We start from the raw sequence: 26,623 nt of genomic DNA, 5'->3' as shown, positions 1-26,623 counted from the left end.
ACTCTTATATTTAATAATTATTATAATTCAATTACTAGTTGTAATTCAAATTTATTTTATCTAACTTTTAAATTTAATCTATATTTTAGTATTTTAATTATAGTTTTATTATTTTATAATCTTAAAATTATTATTTAAAAGCTTCATTAATTATTATCATTTTTACTTATAATATACTTATTTCATTCATTTATTATATCAATACTACTATATCATTACATTTATTTATTTTATAATAACTTAAGAATAATTTTTTCAATTTTTACTAACAATATATTAATTTTATTCATGATTTTCATTAAAAAAAATAACAATTTTAATGTTTTAATTCAATTTATAATCACTTTGTATTGCACTTTTACTACATTATAAGCACCTTATTTTCATTTTTTATTACACTTATATTATAATTATTATATAAAGCACAAATCTATTTAAATTGTGTACCTTATAATTAAGTTAAATTGAACAAAATGCTTTTGTTATTCTTTGTGTGTGTCATATGAGGGCGTATGAAAAAATAGAAAGGGGTGCATTTGTAATATTATATTATTAATTATAATATTAACATATAATATGATATCATTTTTACATGTATGTATAATCATATTATGATTATACAAGATCACCAAAACAGGGTTCTCTTATTTAAAATACATAATAACCAGTTAATTATAGGATAAAATCTACTTATTGTAGAGATTATTAAGTAAAGCCTCAGCTTCCAGGATCACAGTAGGGATCACTGGGCTACCGATTTCAGACTATAAAAAGCCATTTTTGCCCGACTAAACCAGTTCTTTCGGCGATTTTAAATTGCACAAAATCTACGATACTCTACTCAAGATTTCACTCTCCGGGATTTAGTCAATTTTTTAATTAATTTGAAAATGACTCTTCTTCTTGCCCCATTTTATGACAACAATCATTATTGAAATTTAGCAATTATTAATATATATAATAAAAGGATAATATTTTATAATTGCATAAACTACATCACCACAGACATGGTAGAAAAATTACGTTAATTTATCATATCATGTGAACACAAACAATGTGGTTATAATTCCCCTTGGGAAATATACAAGGATGAAACAAACATGTTAATAGTAGTCTAAAAATGTTTAATTTACTAATAAATTTGATAATATGAATAAATTATGACTGCCTAAATCCAAAGTTTAAATATGGGTAAACGTAGAAAAGTGCAATGTGAAAGTTGTGGAAGTATATTTGACAACGATTTTGAAACGGCTTGAAACATGAAACGGCTTGTCACAATGGAAAACGTATTACAGTTAAGGAACCAGGGGCCCCTAAGAATCCATTTGTAGCTACACTTAAAACTTCTAATAAGAATTTTCTTATTCTGTTAGATGATAATCATAATTCTGGTCCATGGATTCTGGAGGTGGCTGAGAGAATTTCTAGGAATGATAATCCATTAATTAATTTTTCTCTTATGAAAGATTATATAAAGAAGCATAAAAAAATACTAGAAGAAACATCCTACATTTTTATCATGATCCAGCATAATTTTCCAATCCACCACCAACGCCAACTGGTATTAAAGTCATAGAAATAAATTACTCAAAGAAGAAAACAATGAAGAACAAAAATCGAAAGTATTTGAAAAATCTAAGAAACAAGACTACATTTAGAAAATACTACAAACGTATTAATCAACAAAGACTACTATTGACATAAACAGTTATACTCAAAACTCTGAAACCTAAGAAAGTACCATATTCATTAAATCAATAAAGAAAAAGAGACAAGATCTGCACAATCCAATCAATGAATGTTGTTCGGTAAAGTAGTACAATAGTTATTTCAACTATCAGAAAACAAAAGAAAATCAAACAAAAACACAATCAAGTAGTAGAGATAATAACTTTAATATCATAATTTGAAAAGATTTTTTTAAATAATTTGGACTTAGATATTTTTTTTTATGACTAAATGACACTTAGAAATTTTAAAGTGAATTTTGTTTTGGTGAATCTTTTAATTTAATTTGTTCTTTAAATAATAATGTTTTATTTTTATTATGAAAATAAATATCAAATAATATTTCAAACATTAAAACTTTTTTAAATTATTTTATTTTAATAATAAATCCAACCAAACTTTAAATTTAATAATAAAAATCTATTGTGAGCTTTTCTTATTGAGTAGCTAGTCTCTGAGCTTAATGTCTTTGTTCTAACGAACATCACGCCGGCGGACAGAGTAAAGGTTGCAACTAGATATTATTCTAAAATTAGGTATATTAGGTTAGAATATATTTGTAAGCCTATGTGTATTGGATAGCTAGTCTTTGAGCTTAATGTCTTAATAAAATATACTCTCTCAAAAAAAAATATATTTATTCAACAAACGTAAAAAATTTTAATAAGTACAGATAATAATTTTATTTCTAATAAAATATAGTGTTTAGAATCTTTTACAAGTAAGATCAGTCATAGACTTTGTGTAGTTAAAACATATTATTTAAAATTTGAATCGTTTTTGTAAGTAATTATATTGACTATATGACGTATAGTGTAAATCGTATACGTAGTGTATTTAATACCAAAATCAACATTGGATTACTTGAAATATTATTGCGTCACATAGGACGTAAGGTAAGTACAATCTTTAAGACTAGTGTTTAATATTGTAGCATTTTTTTTCATACAGAGAAAATTTTATTCAAGTGTTTCAGGCATTAGTTCCATGATATTACAACAACATTAATTGTTAAAGTTGTCCTTTTGTGTCATTAATTTGAATATTATGTGGTTATTTTAATGGTCCTTTTTTACAATTCTTGGTATAGGGTTCGGAATTGACATGTTCAACTCTGGAATATAAAGAAGTACTGTTTAATCTACGACATTGAATTGCGTGACTATTGGATGTATTGTCAGTGTTCAAGGATAAATCTAAAACCTTAAGTGAACTTTTCCCTAAAAATTCAAGTATTATTTAATATTATTTATCCGTGAATAACATAAAAATAATTGAATTATTACTAATTTTTTTATCTTTTGAAACATTGATCCTTATGGGTATCCTAGACACAAATCTCTTGTTTGTGTTGTTTTGATTTGATGGTGCCATAGAGGTGTCCATATTGTAAACGCCAGCTGCTAAATGACCTCTATGTTCTGACTGACCATTAAAAACTTTACTGCCTGGGATTTTAACAGGAATCATAGAAACGAATTTCGCTTTATTCGATGGAAGATCGACTTTCGCTGTATCATAATGTGAAGAAGACTTTGAAGTAACCGAATTTGTAATGTTTTTAACATCTGACTTAGGGACGAATGAATGGGATTTATAGGAGAGTAAGTTCATAGCGATTTGATCTTTTAAAGCTTCTAATTGAATTGTTGACAAAGACTCGTTATTTTTATCATTACCCAAGATAGTTTTTTTTAGATTCTTCTTTAGTTGCCTTAAAGGAGTCAGTTTTACGAATGGTCCGTATCATTTGAAGTTTCTCACTAAAAGCGTCTACTAATACAGACAATACAACGTCAGCGTTACAAAATTTTCTATTGCGATGACGCCGTTGTTGTATTTCCTCGTATTTTAGCTCGAGTTCTTCAATGAATATGTTGGTGAAATTGTTCGGTGCATTAACAGTAGACGTCGTGTTTACGACTATTTCAGGAGTTTCAGCAGATTTTATATTTATGTTTGTCCGAGTTTCAGTAGCTGATATAATTTTACATATAAGTATTTATTAGAAAATCATTTATAAAAAATATTTACCTGTATTTGGATCCTTTAATCTAATTTTGTTGACTTTTGTCAACGTTTTGGTTTTTTTAACGCCAGTGGACATAGAGTTCGTTTTGTTGGATGAATCGCTCAGTCCATTTATTGGTACGGATAACGTGGATGATTTATTTATTTTTTACTACACAAATATAAAATTAATATGAATAACTCGACGTGTAGATATTTTGAAATAATCTAGAATTTTCGTGATGGATATGCAACACAAAATGCATATACGCACAAAGATTCTAGACAATACTAAAATAAAATGTTTAAAATGTCCATTATATAATATATAAGAATGTGACAACACCGTAGTTAACATTTATCAGTTATAACAGTGTTAACACGTATGTCACATAGTGTGACATACATTTATTATATGTAAATATATTAAGTATATTTAAAATAAATATACTGCCATTTTTTTTAACATAAAATCAGTGTTTTCATAATATTTCATTAATAATCGAAGCACTAAAGACGTAATGATACTGTGTGCTTCAATTTTTATGTGTATAATATTACTCATATCTACTCATTATTGTGTCTTGTCATATTACCTTTAAATTGTCCATACCGAAATTGGTCTCAAAATGTCCAATAAAAATTTACAGAAATAAATAAATAATACTAAAAATAATTATTTGTGAGTTTGTTAATGAGGAAATTACGAAAAATACCTTTACAAAATGCGTCGTGAGTTATACGCGTTCAAATAATTATGGTGAAACTATGCAAAGTAAATATTTATTTTCACTATTAATCACTAGGCATATTTATAATTAAAAAAAAAACGGTTGTTTAGGAGTCATTTGTTAGTACAAAAATATTTTAAAGTTAAAGACGTGTTAACGTTGGGGTAAGTTTTAAATTGTTTAAAATGTACAACAAATAAAATTATTCTGGATGGGTAGAGTAGATAGGGAGTGCCGTAGAGTAGGCGTTTTGGTATATTATTCTAGTAACTAGGGGTCGGTAATTCAATTCTGGCCTCTGCAGGGTAAAATTTTTTAAAAAGCTGACCAAGGACAAATGGTATTTTTTTTTTTCATTTAAGTACATTTTCAGTAAGACGTCCCAACGATCCGAGTACCTCATAGTTACTCAAGCCGCCTTGAATGAGACGGCTTCTACCACGTGGAAGCCAATTGGAAGAGGGAGGTAGGCCGAAGCTACTCATCATTAAATATCCTAGACCCGGAAAGCAGGAACGTGGAAGGTGGCAAAAGGAATTTGGTTTGGGCCTAAGAGACCCATGGGCGGGAGACCAGGAGGCTTCTGTGTTTCGGGGGATGACGGTATTCGCCCGAAGCCAACCCGTCAACATTAAATCAAATAACTAACATACAATATAATGACTGTTATTTAATTTTGTCTTCTGGTCCTCAAAAATTCCTAACTAGAATCTGTTTAGTGAAATACTAGACGTCGCCAGAGACATTGACACATCTGTAATAAGTGAAATGGGTAAGTAAAAAATTTTTAATACCGAGTACGTAAAATATAGTTCATAATATGTTACTATATGCTACTGACCATATTCAATAGACAAACTGAAGTTTGTTACATGCACAACTGAGGTTCTATCAATATGTGATCTCAGTTCCGTTATTAAATATTCTTTTATTTATATGAGAGTATCAAATATGGTTTTTTTGTCAATTTTCAAATGTTTTTATCAATGGCGCAATGATATAAAGTCAGTACCGTAAACAGAGGCATACTTTTGCTGCTCGGGATAAATGTTCCCGTTAATTTATGTTCTGTTACAGTAAAGCATAACCTTTAAATGAATTCTTAAACAATTTATAATTTTTACCATTTTTATTTAGATATCCATGTTTAAAATATTATATAAAGTAAGTTTACTAATCATGAAGTTGAAGAGGTACCAATGATATTTAAAAGGAAGAACCTTGAAGGCGGTAATTAAATTAATGTCACTGGTATACGAGGAACATTGTTAATTTATTAATCAGCTCTTGAATCAATGATCAAAACGTCTCTCTAAAAATAGAAAAATTATATGTAGGAAATTACTAGTAATGATATAAAATTATGTATACTCAAAAACCATTCAATATGTATGAGGGTAGCATATATTTTTTTAATTTCAATGTTTTTATGTAAAAGTTATAATATACTGTATGGAAGAAGTGAACAAAACGACATCATAAACTCTTAAGAAGTTTAAATGCCACAACTTAGCCAGATGAATATTCTTATGCGTTGTAAATATCAAATTGCAGTTTCCATGATCAATCTCTGTGTGTAATATTTCGATAAAATGTCTCATAGAAGTTATACAGAACTATTGGTACGAAAACATTATACAAATTATGATTATAATTTTATTTATAAAACATTTTCATATTGTTTGCAAAATATATCTATATAATAAAATGTTAACATACAAAATAGATGTGGATTACAAAAATAATTATTTAATGTTATGAATTGAATGCATAGGTTATTTTATAGTCGATTAATTAAATTTGTTGTTCTGTTAAGTCACTGTAAAGAATTTTATACTTAAAATTTTTTTTTTTTTAACATGTATTTAACTTAATTATTTTGCTATGTATAATATAGCGAATATTAGGTAATATATAATAAATAATGAAATATATGGAACAAAAATGTATTGTTTAAAAACATTTTAGATATTAACAAAAATAAATACTTTTGATAAGAAAAAATTATAACAGAACTGAGTACATACACGTAAAAAGATAAAACTAATTTTATCATTTGATAAGCAAAAAATTGCTTAATAAAATTAAAAACTGAATAAATCATTAAAGTTCAATTAAATTTAAAAAAATAATAAATACATTAGAACGTATTAACGAATGTAATGTATAAATAATCATTTTTAATAAAAATTCAAAAATATTTGCCATTGTATTTAAAAGATTTAAGTTATCCGACTTTAAATAATCTTCCATAATTGACTCATTGAATTCATAAATAACCATTAAGTTTTCATTTTGAACATTTATACGATTTTCAGTATGTGAAATTCTGCAGAAGTCATTGTCAGATTCTTCTGAATCTAAACTGCTTATATCCCAATCATCGTCGACCAACATCTGTGATAGGTAACTTTCAATTAGTTGAAGGAGGATGTTCATTTCCGTATTATCAGAATCACTAAGAACCATCGAATAATATCCGGAGACGATATGTATGCTATTAAAATGTTCATGATTATTCTCGACATAATAGTTATCTTCAACGACATGCGAATCATTGAAGTCCATTTGATAACTCATTGTATCATTTTCTCCAAAAAAACTGTCATCAAAGTTCTCAACATTGTCATGCTCATCCAAAGTAAACGTTTTTTAAATTCCAGGGAGTTGTTGGTCAACGACATCAACTGAGCTGTTTCTTTCTAAATAATTGTGGTGGTCAATTTGGTTTTCTTGTGTATCGTACAAGTCAGATTCGTAGCCATTTTCTTCTGTCGACAATGAAGAGGAAACATATTCAGAGTTCGTGTTGGATCTCTTATGAATGGCTTGATAAGTATGTTCATTATCATCATCCAAAGAAAAACTACGCATAACGACTGGAATATGTTCAGGAACAACATGATCGTTTTCTTCAACTTGACCACCACAGTATAATTCTAACATATTGGACTCCGATTCATAGCAATTTTCTTCTGTTAATATCGAAGTGGAATCTTCTTCGGAGTTCATATCAATTCTATTGTATATGATCTCATCATGAAATATTTCTTCATTATTAACTAAACTGCAGCTATTCAGAATAATTGGATTTTGTCCAGAAACATTACTGTAGCCGTTTTCTTGACAATATTATTTTTATGAATTGCTTAAAACTGAACTAAAAGCGGTTGAGTTAACATTACTTTGATGATCCCAACATCTAATTTTTAATCATAGTTAAAATTACGTTTTTTTAAAAAAAAAAGCAAGTTTTGTTTTGCAGCGGATTAAAAAAAATTGAAATATAATTAAAATAAAGTTATTCAAATTAATAAATCTCAAAAATCTAACGAAACATTAAATAATTAAAATTAAATTTAATACTTAAAAGAAACTGACTGCAAATAAAAGTTGAATTTTAAAAATTTTACTTTTTTTTTAGGAAAACTAAATAGTTTTTTAATTGATATAATTACGTTTTTTTTTCAGCTCTTTGATATTCATTGTTATCGCTAATTTTTCTTTTAGAACTTGAATGGCCACCACTTGAATCAATTATATACTTTCCAGTTGCTAATTTCTTCGGCGATGAATTTAAAGCTGTAGTTTCATCGTCATCGTTTACTTTTCTTTTGCCGTTAGAATAGTCAGTGTTTGAATCAACTGAATTATGTTCGCTAGAAATATTTTTTGCCTGTGAGTTCGACGCTAACGATTCATCTTGGTCACATTCTCCGTTTTCCATGTTTGGCATTATGGATAAAACCTAATGATCACTGGAGTAATCTCAAAACTGAGTACAATTTACGATAATTTAGAAAACTATACAAGAAGTTTACGTACGTAAACACAAATTCATTTACTCACAGACACTAAATGGATTAGACTTTAGATTATACAACTTAGATTATACTTCACTGTTGTCAGAGTAATACAAATATTAATCAATATTTTAACCAGTATTTATTTAAATAAATTCTTAAAATAATTAAATGAACAATTTCCCTATTCTAACAAACGTATGTTTTCTTTTGAATTGAATAAAATATTTTCAATTAAAGTTTTTAATTAATTATGAGTTGCATTTGATAATTATTAGTTTTTTATAAAAAAAAAACAATTATCACGTAGGTTGTGTTGTTATTTAATTATTTATTAATTTAATGAATTTTAAAAGTACAATTTATTTATCATGTCATTTTTTTTTTTATTAAAATAAATTAAAAAGAAATTAAGATCAAATATTGGTTGGTTACTGAGGGATGGCAAAAAAATTTGGCCTAGGGGTACCAAAGAGCCACTTTATTTACCAAGTATCGGGAAAATAACTTTTTTTTTAAAGAACTCGTCCCAAATACAGTTTCTCTAACAAAAGAACTCGTTCTCTATTATCAAAAAAATATTTAAAAACTTGCTATTATTATTACATTATAACCATAGTTTAATATTAAAATGTAGTGTATACTTTAATTATCTTGCATAGAAATAATTTGAACAAAATGTTTGGAGGATCTAATTAAATTTTTCCTCTTCTTAAATTTTTTTATGAGTATGTAATTTTTATTTATTTTCTTTTCTTGAGAAGGAAGTGCGAAAAAATTAAGGAAACTAAGCCCCTTTTGGATCTCTCAAATTACAACTATGATCCTGTGCTTTCAAGATATTACATTTTTGTAATATCTTAGTATGATAATTTATTTAATATCATTGTAAATTTTACTAATACAAAAAAGTACATCAAAATGATAAAATGTTAATTCGACCAATCTGAGTTAATTAAGTTTAGATCTAAGGCCTAAATTTAGAGGGCTTAATTATTTTACTTTGAGGATCATGTTACCAAAGTTTTTTTTGGACTAAAAGTCAAAGTGAAGATCAAAAAGAAAACGTCATTATATTTCGTAAATATCGGATTTAAATTATTCAAGATAGGGCAATCGACTCATTCAATTATTCAGGATAATAAACTAATAAACAATTTTCAATTCTATCCTTACATACTGAAAACCTATGTAAAGACAAATGCAAAAAATAAATAAAATTATCTGAATCAATAAAATTGTTTATTAAAATTACAAAATAATAATAATAATAATTAATTAAAAAAAATAACTCCAAACATTTAAAATGCATTAAACTGTGTATACACTTACTTTTTTTCATAAATTAAATATTAACAATAATTGGAAGTTAATTCAAATAAATGTATATTTTTGAGCCACTTCAAAGAACCATGAAACGTGAAAAACTTTTAAATGCTTCATATTATACTTGATTAACCTAGAAGAATCATTCGTATACAATATGATTGTAGATGTATACTTCATTAGTTCTGATTTTCGACAATGAAATGGTATGACATTAGAAGGACAATCTTCTGGGTTTGGCATACGTTTTAAAATCTTTGCACCAAATTCAATCACTAATTTCTTTATGTCTTCTGATGTGAAGTGACCCCAACTACCATTTCCACATATATGCACATTTATTCCATCAAATAATTTTGGATTCTGAAATCATAAAATTACTTTTTTTTAAATTTATAAAATTTAAATATAGAAAAAAATGTCTAAAAAATTTATCCAGCTTATAAGAATTTATAAAAGAAGATATAATAGTTAAAGATTAAAATTATTCAAATAAATTAAACAACTTTATAATAAATTATGTAATTGTTTCTTACATTTTTGAGATATATCTAGTAACAGTTTAACTAATCAAAATTAGCTAAAATCAGGGCTTGTTCCTAGGTAAAACATAATTTTTTTTTAGCTTTGATAAAAAATTTAACTTTTGAAAATATACAGTGAATTAAAGCATATGTAATATAATTTAATATATCTTATATCCTATAATATAATGATATTTAGACATATTTAGTACCTAGTTTCATTCATGATTTTGTCCACTGATATGTTGTTGAATTTCATTTTAACCTATATTATTTTAGTTATTTTTCTATACAGGTGATTTTTTTATCATAACCCACTCAATTACTAGCAGAATATATATAATTTAAACATTTTTTTTTTGGTTTTCTTTAGTTACACTTTATTCTTGAATTATTAACTATTTAAAAAACAAAGTTGACACCCTTACCAAGCATAAGGGATTAACTTAAAAAGTATTACATAGTTAATAATTCAAGAATAATGTGTAACTAAAGAAAACCAAAAAAAAAAAAAATGTTTAAATTATTATTACTCTGTAAGTAATTGAGTGGGTTATGATAAAAAAATCACCTTGTATATAAATATTCTTTTTTTGCTAATTAGTAATAATCTCAAAAATTAGAAGTAATAAAAAATATCTAATTTTAGATTTAAAATTATAGCAAAAAATTGATTTCGAAAATTAATTTTTGACTGATATATTATACTTATAAATCAATGAACTACTAATCAGAATATAATAAAAGAAATACGAGATGATATTGCTTTTGAAATAATTCACCAATTTCTTAAAATTAAACACTATCTACAGATTTGCATTGAAAAATTCTTTATGATAGTGATTTTAATCACAGTCAGATGTCATCTATACTCTAAATATACCATGTCTACACTATGCTGCGACCCCACTGTGCTACCATTTTTTTTTAAATAAATTTAAATTAAAAAAAGGGATTAAGTTTGCATTTTTCAAAACTAATATATTAATACAATATTGAAATTCAAAGCTTAATAATTAGCTGTAGTTTCATAAAAATTACCAATTTTTGATTATTTATTCTTGATATAAATGGTCCATTGCAATCAATAAATTGTTTTGTGCCCCTAACTTCATATTCATCACATGACAAAAGTTTATTCTTTTGTAGTGAATCAGAAATCCCTTTATAAAACACAATACAAATAATTGAATTGATTTCTAGATAGTTGAATTAAATACTTACAATTTTGTTGAACTATGAATAATCCATTAGCTATTCCAGTCAAACACTCTACATTTGATAAACAAACATTGTTTGAAGAATTTGCTACAACTATATGAGTAACATAATTTTTTTCACTTCTAAAAAAATAATTTAGTTTAAAATAATATAATTTTTTTAAATTTACATTTCACTTACAAACAGTTTTTAGCAAGTTTTATATTAAATTGTTTGCAAAATTTGTTGACTACAACACTGTTCAAATTTGTTTCATTTACAACAATAGTTAATTGATCTGGTTCATAAATCAAGTTTTTTTCTGTAGATAAACACAAACTTCTTGCATTTGAAAGACTTCCCCATACCTCCAAATCAATAGATCTAAAAAATAACAATTTTAAATGAATAATAAAATAAAACAATAAAAGTAAAATGGATATTATGTATTAAATATATCATTCTGGATGAATTGGAGTAAATATGAAAATTGTTTCAAATTTACAAATTTTACAAATAACAATGCAAAATGTTTGTAATAATTGTTATAATCAAGTATATATATATATATATATATAAAAATAAGCTGATTAAAGAACTTTATTTTATTGATTCTAATCTTATTAAGTAATCAGATAATTTAAAAATAGCTTTATAATAATAAATATTAATTGATTAACTTATTAAAATGTAATTTTTAAAAATAAAACATTTTTAATCCTTGTTTCAAAATAACTGTAATTAAAATATTTTATTAGAGTATTTCAAAATAAATGTAACATTGATTCATACTCAGAATTTTCTCCATAAATATTCTCACATTTAGAGTCTGCACCATTTTCTAAGAGAATTTTAGCAATATCCAACTGATTATATTTAATAGCAATGTGTAATGGAGTTTCATACTCAAATCCTGGTACATTTATAAATGCACCATATTTTAATAGTTCTTCAACAATATCTAATCGTCCAGTTTTAACAGTTTCATGCTATAAAATTGTTATTTGTTGAACTCTAGATTAATTAATTCTATTAAGTTAGTTATTTTTATAAAAAAATAACATACTAAAGGAGTCCAACCAGCATGATCTTTAACATTTGGATTGAAACCTTGAGACAGCAATGACATAACTAATTCTAAATTACCCTAATTTGTTACAAAACAAGCGATAAGTAAAATAAAAAATTGATTAAATATAATCTAATAGGAAATTTTAATACCAACTAGATACTTATGTAAAATAAAATCATATAAATTACCTTTGAACAAGCAGTATGCATAAGAGTTTCGCCTTTCCTATTTCTATTATACAAATATTTAATAGGTTTATTTGCTGAGTCTAAAATTGATGTTTTATGTGTTTCATCCTTTAAATAAACAACAAAATATTAAATACATTACTGAAAAAGATGATATATTGATATATATAAATATTATAGCTTGAAATGAATAAAAGATCAAAATGAATATTTAGATTAGTTTAAATCATAATAAAATATTTTGAGAAATCTTAAAATAATATGCTGCATCACAAAATTTTTACCTTTAATTTATTTATAGATTTTGGAGTTGTTTCATTATATTTTAATTTCATCTTTTTATTTTTCGCATCAATTTCAGAATCATTAGAATTACTAGATCTTTTTCCAATTAATGGAGTTGTTTCTTTAATATTGGTGAAGTTGTCAGACGATGGTTTATTATCAGTAGCACTAAAATCTGAAATTGGTTGTTCTAACATTTTTGATGAACTATCACTTTTTTTCTTATCGGGGGAGATAATTTTAGATCTGTTTTTTATAAATTTTTTCTGAAAAATAAAAAATGTAAACAGTAGTATGTAATTAAGTAGAATTATGTGCATGTTTAGTAAACTAATTGTTAGCAATCTTAGTTATAGTATACAAAGTGTCCCACGAAGTTTTAACATCTTTAATAACTTTTGATCCAGTGAATATTTTGAGTTAATATTTACAGTTTTGGACTACATTAATAATACATATTTCATTACTTAACTAAAATAAGAAAATATAAATAGACATCTTTTAGCTGTTTTCTAATAAAAAATTTTAACGGGTTGATAACTTTAGGATAAGTACTTATTGAGTTACAAGCATTTTAATAGAACAAAATTAATATTGAGATTCATTGAATTAGGCTAAAAACTTACATTTTTGATAAGATCACTTGTAGAGTTATGAACTACTTTTGATTCAGCATTCACATTATTTACTTCCGTTTCATATATAATTGAGTCATCTTTCATACATGAGTCAGTAAAGTCATTTGTAGTTTTGTAAAGTGGTTTTTTAACTTCACTATTAAATTCTTGAACTTCAGTTGTTGAATCTTGTACTAGAGCAGAATCATTGACAGTTGAAGTACAAACAATATTTTGAAAAATCTAATTCAAACAATATTATTTAAGACACACATTATAGATTTTATATTTTACTTAATTATATGCAAAGAATAAAATTATTTAACTAAAAGACATTAATCTAACAGACATGTAATATAAGTGCTTCTTCACTTATATATAGAACTTATATACTTTAGGACCATAGACACTTCTACAAGAGTATGTAACCTTTGCTTTTTTTGATTGGTCTAATTTTAAGTAATTCAAATGGTAACAATTAGATCTCTATTAAGTATTAATTTAGGATTTAAGGGAAAACTACTATTGTTGCAGAATTTTTGAAGGGTAAGTTAATAATTTAATATTTATTTGTTCTTGGAACAACACTTAAACTAGAGCTAAGATAATCTTGGTGCATGTAGTCAATATGGAGTATGGCAGAAATGGATAGTTTCTAGAGATTAAATAATTCGCACACAAATTTGTTTTTAATACTAATATGTTAATATTTTATAGTAATAGAAAAAAGCATATAAATCAAAAAGAAATATTTTCATTATTATTATAATAGTTACAACATTGAATACTATACTATGGTCTTTACTATATAATTAACAACACTAAACTAAATTAATAATAAAATATAAAATATACCATGGCTTTCATAAGGTCACATGCGCAAGCGCTTATTAATAAAGTGTTATAATATGCGATAATTCAATAAAACCAATAGTGATGACCATAACATATTATTATGAAAAATTTACAATATGAGTTTAAAGATGAATTTTTAAAGATAAATACCTTTTAAGTCTTCCACATAAAATATTGGCTATTTATATAGCATTATGGGTCAGTAGAAATGTTTGCTATCATTAACCTAAATATTTGCTGATGCCTATGATTTGAATTTAACTCACCATAAAGGTATAAAAGACTTTTTTAAACTATACACTTTTATCGTAAATGATTGTAAATAACTTTTATTTTCCAGTCAATTTTTAAACAAATTCCATACTTAGCTTAGATGTAGATTTACATTATTTATGTGGAAGAAGTCTGATATTATCAACCCTCCTATTATTTCTGTTATTTGTTGACCAATTGGAATTTTAGAAATAGCGAGTATTGTGTATATAAACCCTCACTTCATTATTTTTATTACAATTTAACTATAAGTTAAACAAATTCAAAGAAGGTTTAAAGAAGTTACTTCTATGTTTTCCAAATTTGTGGCAATCATTAAATATTTCAAATTTTAATGTTAATCTAATCAGTAAATTTCTATTTTCAAATTAAGTACAGTGTAATCTGTCGGTAGTTAAGATTTCTACACCTAATGTTTTTTCATTATATTTCTTACCTTATCAATTTCTGCTTCAGGGCCAAATGAATCTACTTCACTATTTGGAACAGTTGGAAATAATGTTTTTTCACATAAATCAATAGTATTTTTCTCCAATACCTGAATTATTTAAAATTAATGAGTTTTGGTGATTTAAAAATATTCTGTTTTGAATTATATTGCTACTTATAAAATAACTACAAGTATAACAAAATAGAAAATTTCATGAGCAAGCTTAAATAATTAAAAATAAATTAAAATTACCTGACAATTTGATGTACTTTTTATTAAATCATCTTGTAAGAAACTTTTGGCTTCAAAATTGTTGTCTATTTCATCAATTATCTTTGATCTATTATTAAATAAATTAATTTCGTGATTGGATAGTTCATCTAAAAAATATATATAAATATATATATAGTGGGTTGCATCCAGGAAATGAAATATCTAAGCCGGCATCCTATTTTATCTTGATAAACTAACATACTAGATAAAAAATCATTAAAAAAAATTGCTAATTTATAAAAATAAAAATGACATTTTTTTAAATATTTGTATTAGTGATAAATTATAAAAATATATACTTTCAACATTGTCTAAGAAGACAATAATTAAAAAAAAAAAAAATTTAATAGAAATTATGAATGTTGTTAGCTAGATCTGAGACATTCTGTAAAATAATTTTATTTAAAATTACCTGAAACTTTATTTGCAACATCAGGTAATTTGTAGTATAAACAAACTCTTGATGTTTGTTCTCCAACTTGAAAATAACTTGTCTTGAAAAACCTCTGTTTTATTACTTTTGGAACTTGTTCAAAATTATTATAATCCATCCTAAAATATTCAAATTTTTAATTTAAGGATCTAAAACAAACTACAATTTGATCAAGCACATCAAATGTTAAAAACAATAATTAGATTACAAATAAACAACACAACTTTTATTATTTGATTTCTAATTATGAATATAATAATTGAAGTACATTAAGTATATTTTCCTTAGTACTATTAAGTTAAATACAAAATATTTGTTATAAACTATACTGTCACTACCATTACATAACCAAATATCTTGATTTTTTTTTTAAATATTTAGAAAGGTGAAAATAAATTCACTTTTTTAAGAATAAATAATTTTCAATCTAAAAATATTCAATAGGATTTTTTAAGATGTCAAAAATCTTAGAACATTAAGTTAGTGGTTACATCATGAAGACAATAATATATTATACTTGAAAGTGTTTTGATAACTAAAATACAAAAAGTATTACTACTAGAACTAAAAATGTAATGACCGGAAATAGGGTTATGATTCTTATACAATTTTTTATTCCATAAAACCATATAATATCTTTGGGGAAAATGTAATAGGAAATTCTTTAAAAACATTTTTTTAAGTTTTAAAGTGAAAACTTTAAAACTTAACTACTAATATAAAATTAATACAATATTTAAAAACCAATTAAAATTAATTATTTTAACAACTTACTTAGGATCCAGCCAAAATAAAATATTTTTGACATAAGTTACAATTTCATTATTGTGTGTATTTAAATTGGTATCATCATTCTCACAATGATTACAATCAGTTTTTAATGATCTATCAAAAATTGGCACTTTCATTTTTTCATTACTAACAAAAAATTAAATAAAGATTTTTAACTTACAATACATTTATTGAATTAACTACAAAAATATTTATCTAAATTATAGAATTGTTTTGTATTAATATTAATATATTTATCTATTGTAAAATTTGTATAACTAATAGGAGGCTTTCATAATATAGATAGAAGTTCCATTGCTGCTAGATTTAACTAACAAGTCAAAATATAATTTAAAAAAATGCATAACAATAATTTAAGATATAATTGAACTACATTATCATTATTAATTATTAATAAAATAAAAGATCTAATCCCTCATTAATTTTTTTTCTTGAAACAGTTGAAATATTAATTAATTTTAAGGAAATAAGAAATGTCATTGCATATATTTTTGTCAAAATATTAGAATCAATGAATAAAAAAATCCAATTATTATAATTTGTTTATGTATATTTTGCTTAAGGACCAATTTTTTTTTTTATAATATATAAGATGGTTTTGAAACTTTCATTTAATAATTTATGAAAACACTTTCATAAAATTGTTTACGCTACTTATTATAGGTTATTCTTAAGATAAGTGCAGAAACCTTTAGTAACACTTTTTTTTTTAACAAAAATTATATCAAATAATATAAATATACTTAAGTAATTTTACCAATAAAGTCTTCCAAAGGCGTTTAAAAAATCTTCCCTGATAAAATCTTTGTAACATTTTTTCAAAAATAATATGTCTGTAGTAGAATTTTTATTACTTAATTCCATTTTTAGTTCAGACCAACAAATAACAATATCTAGTGAACTGAAACCTAATGATATGTACATTCAAAATATTGTATGAATTTATAATTACTAAATTTTGGAAAAAATGAACATAAATATTTACTTATATTCACCAATTTTATAAATTTTACCAATAGTTTATATAACAAATTTTTGTGTTGTAATAATTGTAATAAAAACTATTTAACATAGTTTTTGGCGGGAAATGAATGATAATTTATCAAAGAAGAATGGATTGATGTCTAATATCTTATCAATGTTCTTTAACGATTAATCGGCAACGATTATAGATAAAACTTAATATTAGGTTTATCTATAATCGTGAACTCGGCCTAGAAAGTAGAAAAAGATAAAAGGTCGACGTAGTCAACCCCCAGACACTATTACATTATTCCAAAGATATATAAGTAGTAGTTTTTTACATAGAATGTTCACTTAGTGAGGAAACAGGTCAGTTGTTACAAACAATGAGAACAATAGAAACCCGTTTCCTAATTTACTGAACAGTATATATTTGTGCATTATTTAGCTTATTGAGCTTTTTTTACTAAGGACTCTATACTGTTATTTAACGCTAAATAATTCTATTTGCAAATACATTTGTAGTTTACATTAGGTTTAGGTTTCTCGTGATAGCGTTTTAAAATTGCCATTAATTCTTTCCTCATAAATATTGATTCGAACCTAGTTAATTCGTAAGCCGGTCTCGTAATCGCATAATTATAGCTTTTAACATTACATTTCTACATTTTACTAGTGTGATGTCATTAATCAATTCAATTGCATCAATAAACCTAATTAATTCCTCCTGCACCCCATCAGAAAAAACGAACTAATTTTGCTACGGATTTTACTACTTTACTAGCTGACATATAACGACCTTCGGTGTCATCAAAAGGTACATCGTTTGACGGATCTTCTCTAGATGCCATTTTAGACGTTTCTACAATTACCTCTAACATTTTAGATTCAGATAAATCTATTACAGGATCCATATACTTCTTAAATTAATTTAAAGAATAAAGTTATCTCTTATAATAAGGAACCTATGTAAATGTTTTTATACAGACTTAAAAATCTAACACGCAACAATAAAATAAAATGCTTACAGTTGTACGTTGTTGGCCTTTGAAATATTCTGTTAACTAATTGACTATTGATATCGTTTTCTGATGTTAACGATATTGACACAGTCTTTTGATTGCTGACAATATTTAAAATTGGTAAAACAATTCCCGTTGAATAAATTTCCATTGTACTGACCAGAGTCACGGGTTTCGACTACAAAATTATGTTGACTTATTAGATTTATAAATAATATTTCAAATGAATATAACACAAACAAATATCAAATAAATAGTTACAAATATTACTTTAATAAACATTAATATATGTATAAAAATTAATGGTTAAACTGTAACTTGCATAAACTAGACCACTAGACTAATTTGTCAATGAAGTCTCGCGGCTTTTTTAGTCTCCAGATGATGAAAGTTGCGGAAATCCCATCTTATGTATTCTCTAGGGTACGGTTTTTGATCACGATTTGGAGGAAATCCTGTAAATTACCATGTTACACCATATAATATAATTAAATGTTTTAAAAGCTCGTCTAAACATTACTTGACCACAACAATACAAATCGTATTGTACCCCGAAAAAGACATTTCATGATTACACACCGCAATCCGCCTCTAAACTATTGGATTTGACTACTGAGATACACTTATATATAGAAAAAACAATTAAGTAAAGTACGTTTTAAGGGCCCTGGTCAAGGAAAATAACAAATATTAGTAAATTAGAAAATATTATTTAATGTAAAATATAATTATTATTGTTTTCGTCACCGCTAAGTGCGCCACAAAACGTAGAAATAATTGAAACTATAAGAAAACATGTCTCGGGTGCAGTGGTCGTAGAGACGTGATCAATATGTCAAATTAAATATGACAAAATTATCTGCATTTGTACATGGGCAATTTTCGATGAACCAATTTTAAACAAAGTTATAACAGTTTAAAAAACGTAAACTTTGATAGATTATAATTTTTTTTTTAATCAAAAATCGTCCATATATGCATAGTAAAATGAATAGTAAAATTTATTTTACTATGCATATATGTATATAGATAATTTTGCTATGTTTTATTTGACATATTTATCATGTCTCAACGACCACTTTTTTCTCCAGTATCTGTGATACACCGAAAAAAGTACTTGTCCTCTTAATACCAATCTATATAATCGTGATCAGAGGTCGACAATATCTTTGGATAAAGTGGATGCAACCCACAGATATAAAATATACCTACTATCATTGGTTAATGAACCAAACGGGCTGTTGCCAGTTTATCTAAATATCATGTTTTTCTATAACTTTTACAATATTACTTTAATATAAATTCATTTTCTTTTATCTATAATTGATATTTAGCATATTATGATATGATACATCACAAAAATATAATTGAAATAGATTTTATATTGATAAAAAAATGTTGAAATTCAGTTACAATCTTATAAAAATTTGTTTTCATTGTTTTACTGAAGTGTGTATTTACAACTCTCTATATTGACTGTGTAAATTTTTATCAGTGTCCATTCTGCTTATTCTGTGGTATTTACCTGTGTACCTATTATTGTTTTGCAACGAGAGTGCCTAAGATGTAGTTAACGTAAACACTTATTCAAATATTTTATTTCAATCCATATCAATTGAGATACAAGATAACTGTTAAACCAAGGTCTATATAAATACACTTCAAATATCAAGCTACCGTTTGTTAAATCAAAATTTATGTAAACATTGCACAACATGTGATATAGTACTCTCAGCGGATTCTTTTTATATCACTTAAAGTTCTTTTAATGTTATGTAAAAACCACATGGTTCAATTGTTATAAGTTAATTTTCTTAAGAAATATAGTTACTGCATTAATTGAATTTGAATAATTAATCTTAACAATGGCTAATACTGTCGTACAATTTTCTACCATTCTTAGTAAAACAGACCCAATAAGTATTCCTGTTCTGATAGTTGGACAAGAAAAATACTTGTCCAACTTACCATACTCTGCTATCAAATGCAAATTAGAACCACGGGTTAATGAACAAGTAAAACATTTTAAATAATTTCTTGCAAATAATGTTTTTAGAGTTCTTAAAGATAATTGCATTAATTATTTATAATATTTCAGACATTCAAATCAGCAATATCAGTATTGAATCCTTGCCCTACTGATTCGTGTCCTCTTTTCTTAAATACTGCTACATTAGCAACTATTTCCAATAGCCGAAGCCGTCATAACTCTTCAGCTCAACCACATATGTTGACTAAATTAATTAAGACTCACTCTGTTGGTTACGATGAATGCATTGTAGTAAGTAAATATTTCTAGTTTATCTTAAAGTTGTATTTATTTAATTTTAGAAAATTCATATTCAATCATGTTTTGTAGACGTATCAATATCTAAAAATCTTCTGTGTCACAAAAATTAAAAATTATATTTATTGTTATATAAAATATTTTACATTATTAAATTCATTTAGTTCCTCAACATTTTCTTAATTAATTCTCAAATATTGGTCCAAAAGTTGTTATCAATATATCATTTTCTTCTTTGAATCATTTCTTATTATATAAACTAGTTAAATACATATCTTGCACTTAAAAAAAACAATTTAATATCCTTTTAAGGGATAAAAGGTAGACTTACAAATATTTAATCACTCAAGAATCAAAAAATAAATGCTAATAAACAAAATAAAATAAAATTTTAAATTATATTTATTTTGGGAGAAATTTAGTGTTATTTTTATATTACCATATGGTAATTAACATTATTAATATTTATACATATTAACATTTATAATAAGAATAAAAATAATTTTCTGAATATGTAATAAATTTCTTTTATGGGTTGTTAAAATAGTCAGAAATTATTTCCCAAACTTAATATAACTTAATATAACTTAACTTAACATATTAATACTTTAATTTCTCATTTAAGATTTCTCATCAAATTTTAATGTCACATTAACATATACATTATCAGCTTAACTGATATATGTGTTAGTGTATATATATATGATGTATACGTTTACACTTTATTTAGTGATTTATAAATAAAATTTTAGTAAAATTTATATTATATTAAAAATAACAATCATTTAATGCCAATTTAAACCTTACATATTAAAGTTAAAGTGCTAAATTGAATTAATTGCATGATATTATTAATTTACCATATAAAATATATTGTGAATAGTAAAAATAAAATGATAAGTTTTACATCCTTCTATTCCCCGAACTTAACATGCTACAGAAGGTGATGACATGTTAGAGATTCAAAGATAGTTCTTGGCTTGGCCAAAGATGGATGAAACGGGAATTATAGCCGGCTTGCACCAAAGACCAGTTACCACCAATGAGAAAATCATAAGAAAAATCACATGAAAACCCTAGGGATCAAAACCGAGATCCCTTGCGACAAATCATACATTTCTACCTACTAGGTCAGGTCGAACCCCCCTTTTATGGATTGTTAATAAATATAATATTATTGAAGTGCTTGATCTTGTATTTCTGATATAGCAAAAAGTGCACCATGCATTATTGTAATTTAAAAAATTCTGCTTAGATTGTTTGTGAACGTCAGGATGTATTTGCATCAGGTTGTGCTGCAGCTAGAGCATTTTATGATTATTGCCGCAAAACAAAGATAGTCAATGGAAAATTAAAAGAACAAAAGAAAACTACAGTAACAGTAAATGTAGAATTTTTAATTGTGTCTGGTGATTTGTGTAATAATGTAATAGATAAAGAAGAAATGTTAACTCTTGAAAGAATAGCAAATGCTATAAAAATGACTACCCGAATTGTTGATACTCCTTGTAATGATATGAATGTTGATCATTTTTTACAAGTAATTAAATTTTATTGACTGATTTATAATATTAAATATTATTTATGTATTTTATGTATAATTTACAGGAAATAACTCAAGTTGGAAATGATTTAAATATAATTCCTACTATAATAAGTGGTGAAGACTTAAAAAAGAAAGGATTTGGTGGTATTTATGGTGTAGGTAAAGCATCATCTGTTGAACCAGCTTTAGCTGTGTTATCACACTTGCAATCTGGAGCTACTGAAACAATTGCTTGGGTTGGTAAAGGCATAGTATATGATACTGGTGGTTTAAGTATCAAAGGAAAGGTATGTCGTATTATATAAAAATTTAAAATTAAAAAAAAAAAGTAATTATCCATTCTTAGTAATAGTCCTCCATATAACCCTTAGGAGATAAAGTCAGCATACTCTACCTCTAGCACACTGTTTCAATATTTCTCTTAATTAAGTCATAAATGTTTCAGATGTTGTCAGCATAATCACTGTTTTTAAGGGAATTTGAGGTTATTAGAGTATATTTTATATACTCTATATATATATATATATTTATAATAAGAAATATATTTTTTTTTCTTCTATCAATCTAAAAATACAAAATAGTACAAAAACATTTCTACTGTTTAACTGATTTTTGATCAGCAATTTTTTTTTCTAAATTTTAATTATACAATAAGTATAAAATATGTCAATGTGAAATTTGACATGATTATATTGAGAAAAGAAACCTCCCTGATGTCACTATTATTGAATTGTTTTTTGTTTTTAATTAGATTAATTTAATTTTTTTACTGTGGATTAAATTCTCTGTATCACTTTATTTTAAGTTTTTTAGAAGGATTGCCAGGCATTGTAACTAAAGTGTTATTCTTTACTAAAAAAATAGGAAGGTTTAAGAAGGGAATTATGGTATATAGTGTAATGTTCTTTTGCAACTTGCAATACTGTTTTTGGTTTTATTTTTAATGTAAATTATATAAAGAAGTGTTTTTTATGAAGTTTGATTTTAGTAGTTTATATGATGTACCCATAAAAAATTTTGGTCAAAGTGATTACAAAGGTATTTTGTAGTAGTTAATGTTTTTTGAATATTATTTAGGTAAACTTGTGAACAAAACCAATTTTTAAATTTGAAAAGATATATTTACATTTATTTTAATCCTATAATCATAGGAAATGTCCTTCCCTCAATTTTCGGACCAACTAATATTAGTTAATTTTTTCTTCAATAAAAAGTTTTTATGCTGGTAATTGTTTAAAAATTATTTTTAATTAATAATAAGTTAGTGATAATTCTAATTTTTCTAAAAATAGTATATTTTATATCATAAATATACTGAGTATTCAATAAGTTAGAAAGTACATTTTCATTGTTTTAACAATTGATTTGTTTCCTCACTATTTTAACATCTATATAGATAAATTATAAATCTATAGATTTATGAATACTTTTTATAGACTTCAATGCCAGGAATGAAACGAGATTGTGCAGGTGCAGCTGCTATTTTAGGTGCTTTTCATGCAATGGTGAAATCGGGCTTTAGTCAGAACCTTCATGCCGTATTTTGCTTAGCTGAAAACTCAGTTGGTCCCAATTCCACTCGTCCAGATGATGTCCATACTTTATATTCAGGAAGGTATAGTTGACATATAATTTATTTAAAAATATTAATGAATATTTGAATTTTTCCTTATAGTGATAATAAAATTAAATATTCAAGTTTATGTGTTTCCTTTTATCAGGTAAAATAAATTCTACTAAAAACAGACTTAAATTGATAAAAATTATAACTCTTTGTCCAATTTAATTAAATTTTATTCTTAAAAATGTTAATATAATTTATTATATTTATGTATTTATACTATATAAATATAATTATTTATATTGGTTAATATAAATTCAATAAGTTTTCTGATTCAATTTGAGAGATTTCTAACTTTAATACACTGTTTAATTCTTTCATCCTCACTGTCCTCGCTAGAGGACATAATTTGTATTTAATATTCAATTATTGTTTATCTGTGTATAAGTATCTATAGTGACATACTATTGTAAAACATGTGAAAAGGTGTGTATACACACATTCCAACTATCAGAATTATTAAAGATATTATCAATCATCTGTTATTTGTCCTGTAAATTATGTCCCTTCTCCCATTGGATATGGGAAGTAAAGGTAGTTAATGTACTAAGTTTATAGTGATTCTATCATTGTCATAATGATATTGTTATGATGCATAATGTACATGATGGTTAAAATTTTGAATTTAGAACTGTTGAAATTAATAATACTGATGCTGAAGGGCGTTTGGTGTTATCTGATGGTGTTGTTTATGCATCTAGAGATCTTAATGCAAAAATTATTTTGGATATGGCCACTCTGACTGGAGCTCAAGTATGTTTGAATTTCTATGAACAGTTTAAATATTAACATAAAAAAATTTTAGGTAGTTAGTACTGGTAAATATCATGCAGCTGTCATGTCAAATTCAGAACAGTGGGAAAAACGAGCAGTATCTGCTGGTCTTATTTCAGGAGATTTAACTTTCCCAATTGTTTATTGTCCAGAACTTCATTTTTGTGAATTCTCATCTGCCATAGCTGATATGAAGAACTCAGTAGCAGTAAGATTTCTTTTTTAAATATTTATACACAAATAACCATAAGTTACTATAATAGTTTATCCTAATTTAGCTAATAAGTCAAAATATAATAAAAAAAAATGCATAATAATAATCTATGATATAGTTGAATTACACTTTCATCATTATTATTATTTTTAATAATTAATAAAATAAAAGATCTAATCCCTCATTAATTTTTTAATCTTGAAACAGTTGGGAATATGAATTAATTTTAAGGAAATAATAAATTTCATTTCATACTTTTTTGTAAATATGATTAGAACTATAGAATAAAAAAAATTTCATATATATATAATTTGTTAATGTGTATTTTGTTTAAGAATCAACATTTTTTGATACTATTTAACATCTAATTGTATTTTATTAAACAAAAATTTTACATGAATATGAATAATTATTTTACTCTATACTATAATTTAGCTAACAAATAAAAATATAGTAAAAAACTTACATATGGCCAAACAAAACAATAAAAAAGTATATCATAAAAAAATAATTTAGTACATCTTTTTAGAAATTTAATATTTGAAGTAATTAGCACTTGATCTAGTAATTTTGGTTATATTTTAAAATATTGCCTTAAAATTCAGTTTTTATATACTGATATTTGTATATTAGTTTCTGAAATAATTTTAACCACCATTACTAACTTAATGATGCATTATTTTATTTATCATAATACCTCAGTAAATTTTATTCATTTTCATTTTTGCATATATCCTTAATAAAATTATTTTAGAAAAAAATTTCATAAACTGAGAGTACATATACAAGAATAAATCTAACTAATAACTCTTATAACTATTGACTTATTTATATTTTTCAATTTATATTATTCTACCCGTTAGGTCAGGTCAAACCCTCCTTTTATGGATTGTTAGTGTAGGCCAAGCCCTTATATTGTGCTAAGTATAAATGTATTATTTGTACTACTAAAAATTGTTAAACAACTTTACTGAAAAAAAGACAAAATAACATTTTTCTCTACTAAGTCATCATTGTATTATCTTTGTTATAAACTTATGCCAATTTTCAATTATATTTATAAACATTAATCAGTTACATTTATTGGAATGTAACAATAATCTAATGTTTTTCATTTTATCATTATGATTTTATTTTAAAGGATCGATCAAATGCTACTTCATCATGTGCTGGACTCTTTATAGCAGCTCATTTAGGATTTGAAACATCTAACCAATGGATTCATGTTGATATTGCTGGACCTGCTCATTATGTAAAAATGTTTATTTGTTAATTATTATAAATTGATCAATAATTGAGTTTATAACTAAACTTTTAACAGGGTGAAAGAGCCACTGGATATGGAGTTGCTCTTTTAGCAGCTATGTTTTCAAATTATTCTAATGATGCACTTCTAAAATTTGTATCAAAACATGCTCAATACTCAAAATAAAAAAAACATACAACTGTTATACATCTTTTTCAGTTAGCAGTATTTTGAAAATAAATTATTATCAAAAAAAGTAATCTTGTAGAATCCTGTTATAATAATGATTTTATTCCATTTAGTATTAAGTAAGGTTTATCTTTTTACTCTAATATTTTTTTTATGTATGTTTGAATTTTTAAAACTTATAAAATATAAATTATTATTGCTAATAATATAATAAATAA

General features: G+C 25.0%; 4 protein-coding genes across 6 annotated transcripts; 1 reads left to right on the top strand and 3 right to left on the bottom strand.

Annotated features, from left to right (window-relative positions):
• Window positions 1–2,469: 2,469 nt before the first annotated feature.
• LOC126894502 (uncharacterized) lies at window positions 2,470–3,442 on the bottom strand. Its single transcript, XM_050665558.1, has 2 exons — window positions 3,018–3,442; window positions 2,470–2,951 (listed from the first exon to the last, which is right to left on the bottom strand). Exons 1-2 carry the CDS (start codon window positions 3,343–3,345, stop codon window positions 2,785–2,787), a joined length of 495 nt encoding a protein of 164 aa, XP_050521515.1. The 5' UTR covers window positions 3,346–3,442; the 3' UTR covers window positions 2,470–2,784.
• Window positions 3,443–7,586: 4,144 nt separating this feature from the next.
• LOC126894503 (uncharacterized) lies at window positions 7,587–8,572 on the bottom strand. The gene is made up of 2 exons (XM_050665559.1): window positions 7,931–8,572; window positions 7,587–7,674 (listed from the first exon to the last, which is right to left on the bottom strand). The coding sequence occupies exons 1-2, from the start codon at window positions 8,206–8,208 to the stop codon at window positions 7,611–7,613; spliced, it is 342 nt and encodes a 113-aa protein (XP_050521516.1). The 5' UTR covers window positions 8,209–8,572; the 3' UTR covers window positions 7,587–7,610.
• Window positions 8,573–9,546: 974 nt separating this feature from the next.
• LOC126896753 (BRCA1-associated RING domain protein 1-like) lies at window positions 9,547–19,166 on the bottom strand. Of its 3 annotated transcripts, none has more exons than XM_050669795.1 (17): window positions 19,049–19,166; window positions 18,847–18,983; window positions 18,535–18,706; window positions 17,301–17,451; window positions 16,526–16,669; window positions 15,731–15,870; window positions 15,298–15,425; window positions 15,052–15,153; window positions 13,497–13,730; window positions 12,870–13,136; window positions 12,586–12,693; window positions 12,392–12,472; window positions 12,118–12,314; window positions 11,527–11,709; window positions 11,350–11,468; window positions 11,167–11,288; window positions 9,547–9,964 (listed from the first exon to the last, which is right to left on the bottom strand). In XM_050669795.1, the coding sequence occupies exons 2-17, from the start codon at window positions 18,850–18,852 to the stop codon at window positions 9,650–9,652; spliced, it is 2,469 nt and encodes an 822-aa protein (XP_050525752.1). In that variant the 5' UTR covers window positions 18,853–18,983; window positions 19,049–19,166; the 3' UTR covers window positions 9,547–9,649. The 3 variants fall into 3 exon arrangements, with proteins under 3 accessions (XP_050525752.1, XP_050525753.1, XP_050525754.1); XM_050669796.1 differs by having other exon boundaries at window positions 18,851–18,983; window positions 19,049–19,162; XM_050669797.1 differs by lacking the exons at window positions 18,535–18,706; window positions 18,847–18,983; window positions 19,049–19,166 and adding an exon at window positions 17,529–17,645.
• An 831-nt stretch (window positions 19,167–19,997) lies between these two features.
• On the top strand, window positions 19,998–26,421 carry LOC126896755 (probable aminopeptidase NPEPL1). Its single transcript, XM_050669800.1, has 9 exons — window positions 19,998–20,543; window positions 20,627–20,809; window positions 22,071–22,355; window positions 22,424–22,648; window positions 23,798–23,976; window positions 24,612–24,735; window positions 24,788–24,964; window positions 26,112–26,222; window positions 26,292–26,421. The coding sequence occupies exons 1-9, from the start codon at window positions 20,394–20,396 to the stop codon at window positions 26,400–26,402; spliced, it is 1,545 nt and encodes a 514-aa protein (XP_050525757.1). The 5' UTR covers window positions 19,998–20,393; the 3' UTR covers window positions 26,403–26,421.
• Window positions 26,422–26,623: the final 202 nt, after the last annotated feature.

Source organism: Daktulosphaira vitifoliae, unplaced genomic scaffold (genome assembly GCF_025091365.1).
Source record: "Daktulosphaira vitifoliae isolate Bord-2020 unplaced genomic scaffold, ASM2509136v1 Scaffold_1, whole genome shotgun sequence".
NCBI classification, from domain to species: domain Eukaryota; kingdom Metazoa; phylum Arthropoda; class Insecta; order Hemiptera; family Phylloxeridae; genus Daktulosphaira; species Daktulosphaira vitifoliae.
This window is presented reverse-complemented; position numbering and strand designations above follow the sequence as displayed.

Excerpts from the sequence above, each read along its gene's own strand:
- LOC126894502 (XM_050665558.1), bottom strand. The coding sequence starts at position 3,345 with ATGAACTTACTCTCCTATAAATCCCATTCATTCGTCCCTAAGTCAGAT. Across the intron at positions 2,952-3,017 it reads TTCAAAAGATAAAAAAATTA|GGAAAAGTTCACTTAAGGTT; the intron begins GTAATAATTCAA and ends TTGAATTTTTAG.
- LOC126894503 (XM_050665559.1), bottom strand. The coding sequence starts at position 8,208 with ATGCCAAACATGGAAAACGGAGAATGTGACCAAGATGAATCGTTAGCG. Across the intron at positions 7,675-7,930 it reads CAAAGAGCTGAAAAAAAAAC|ATGTTGGGATCATCAAAGTA; the intron begins GTAATTATATCA and ends ATTAAAAATTAG.
- LOC126896753 (XM_050669795.1), bottom strand. Across the intron at positions 12,315-12,391 it reads ATGCTGGTTGGACTCCTTTA|CATGAAACTGTTAAAACTGG; the intron begins GTATGTTATTTT and ends ACAATTTTATAG. Across the intron at positions 9,965-11,166 it reads GAATAAATAATCAAAAATTG|AATCCAAAATTATTTGATGG; the intron begins GTAATTTTTATG and ends TTATGATTTCAG.
- LOC126896755 (XM_050669800.1), top strand. The coding sequence starts at position 20,394 with ATGGCTAATACTGTCGTACAATTTTCTACCATTCTTAGTAAAACAGAC. Across the intron at positions 22,649-23,797 it reads GTTTAAGTATCAAAGGAAAG|ACTTCAATGCCAGGAATGAA; the intron begins GTATGTCGTATT and ends TACTTTTTATAG. Across the intron at positions 24,736-24,787 it reads CCACTCTGACTGGAGCTCAA|GTAGTTAGTACTGGTAAATA; the intron begins GTATGTTTGAAT and ends AAAAAATTTTAG.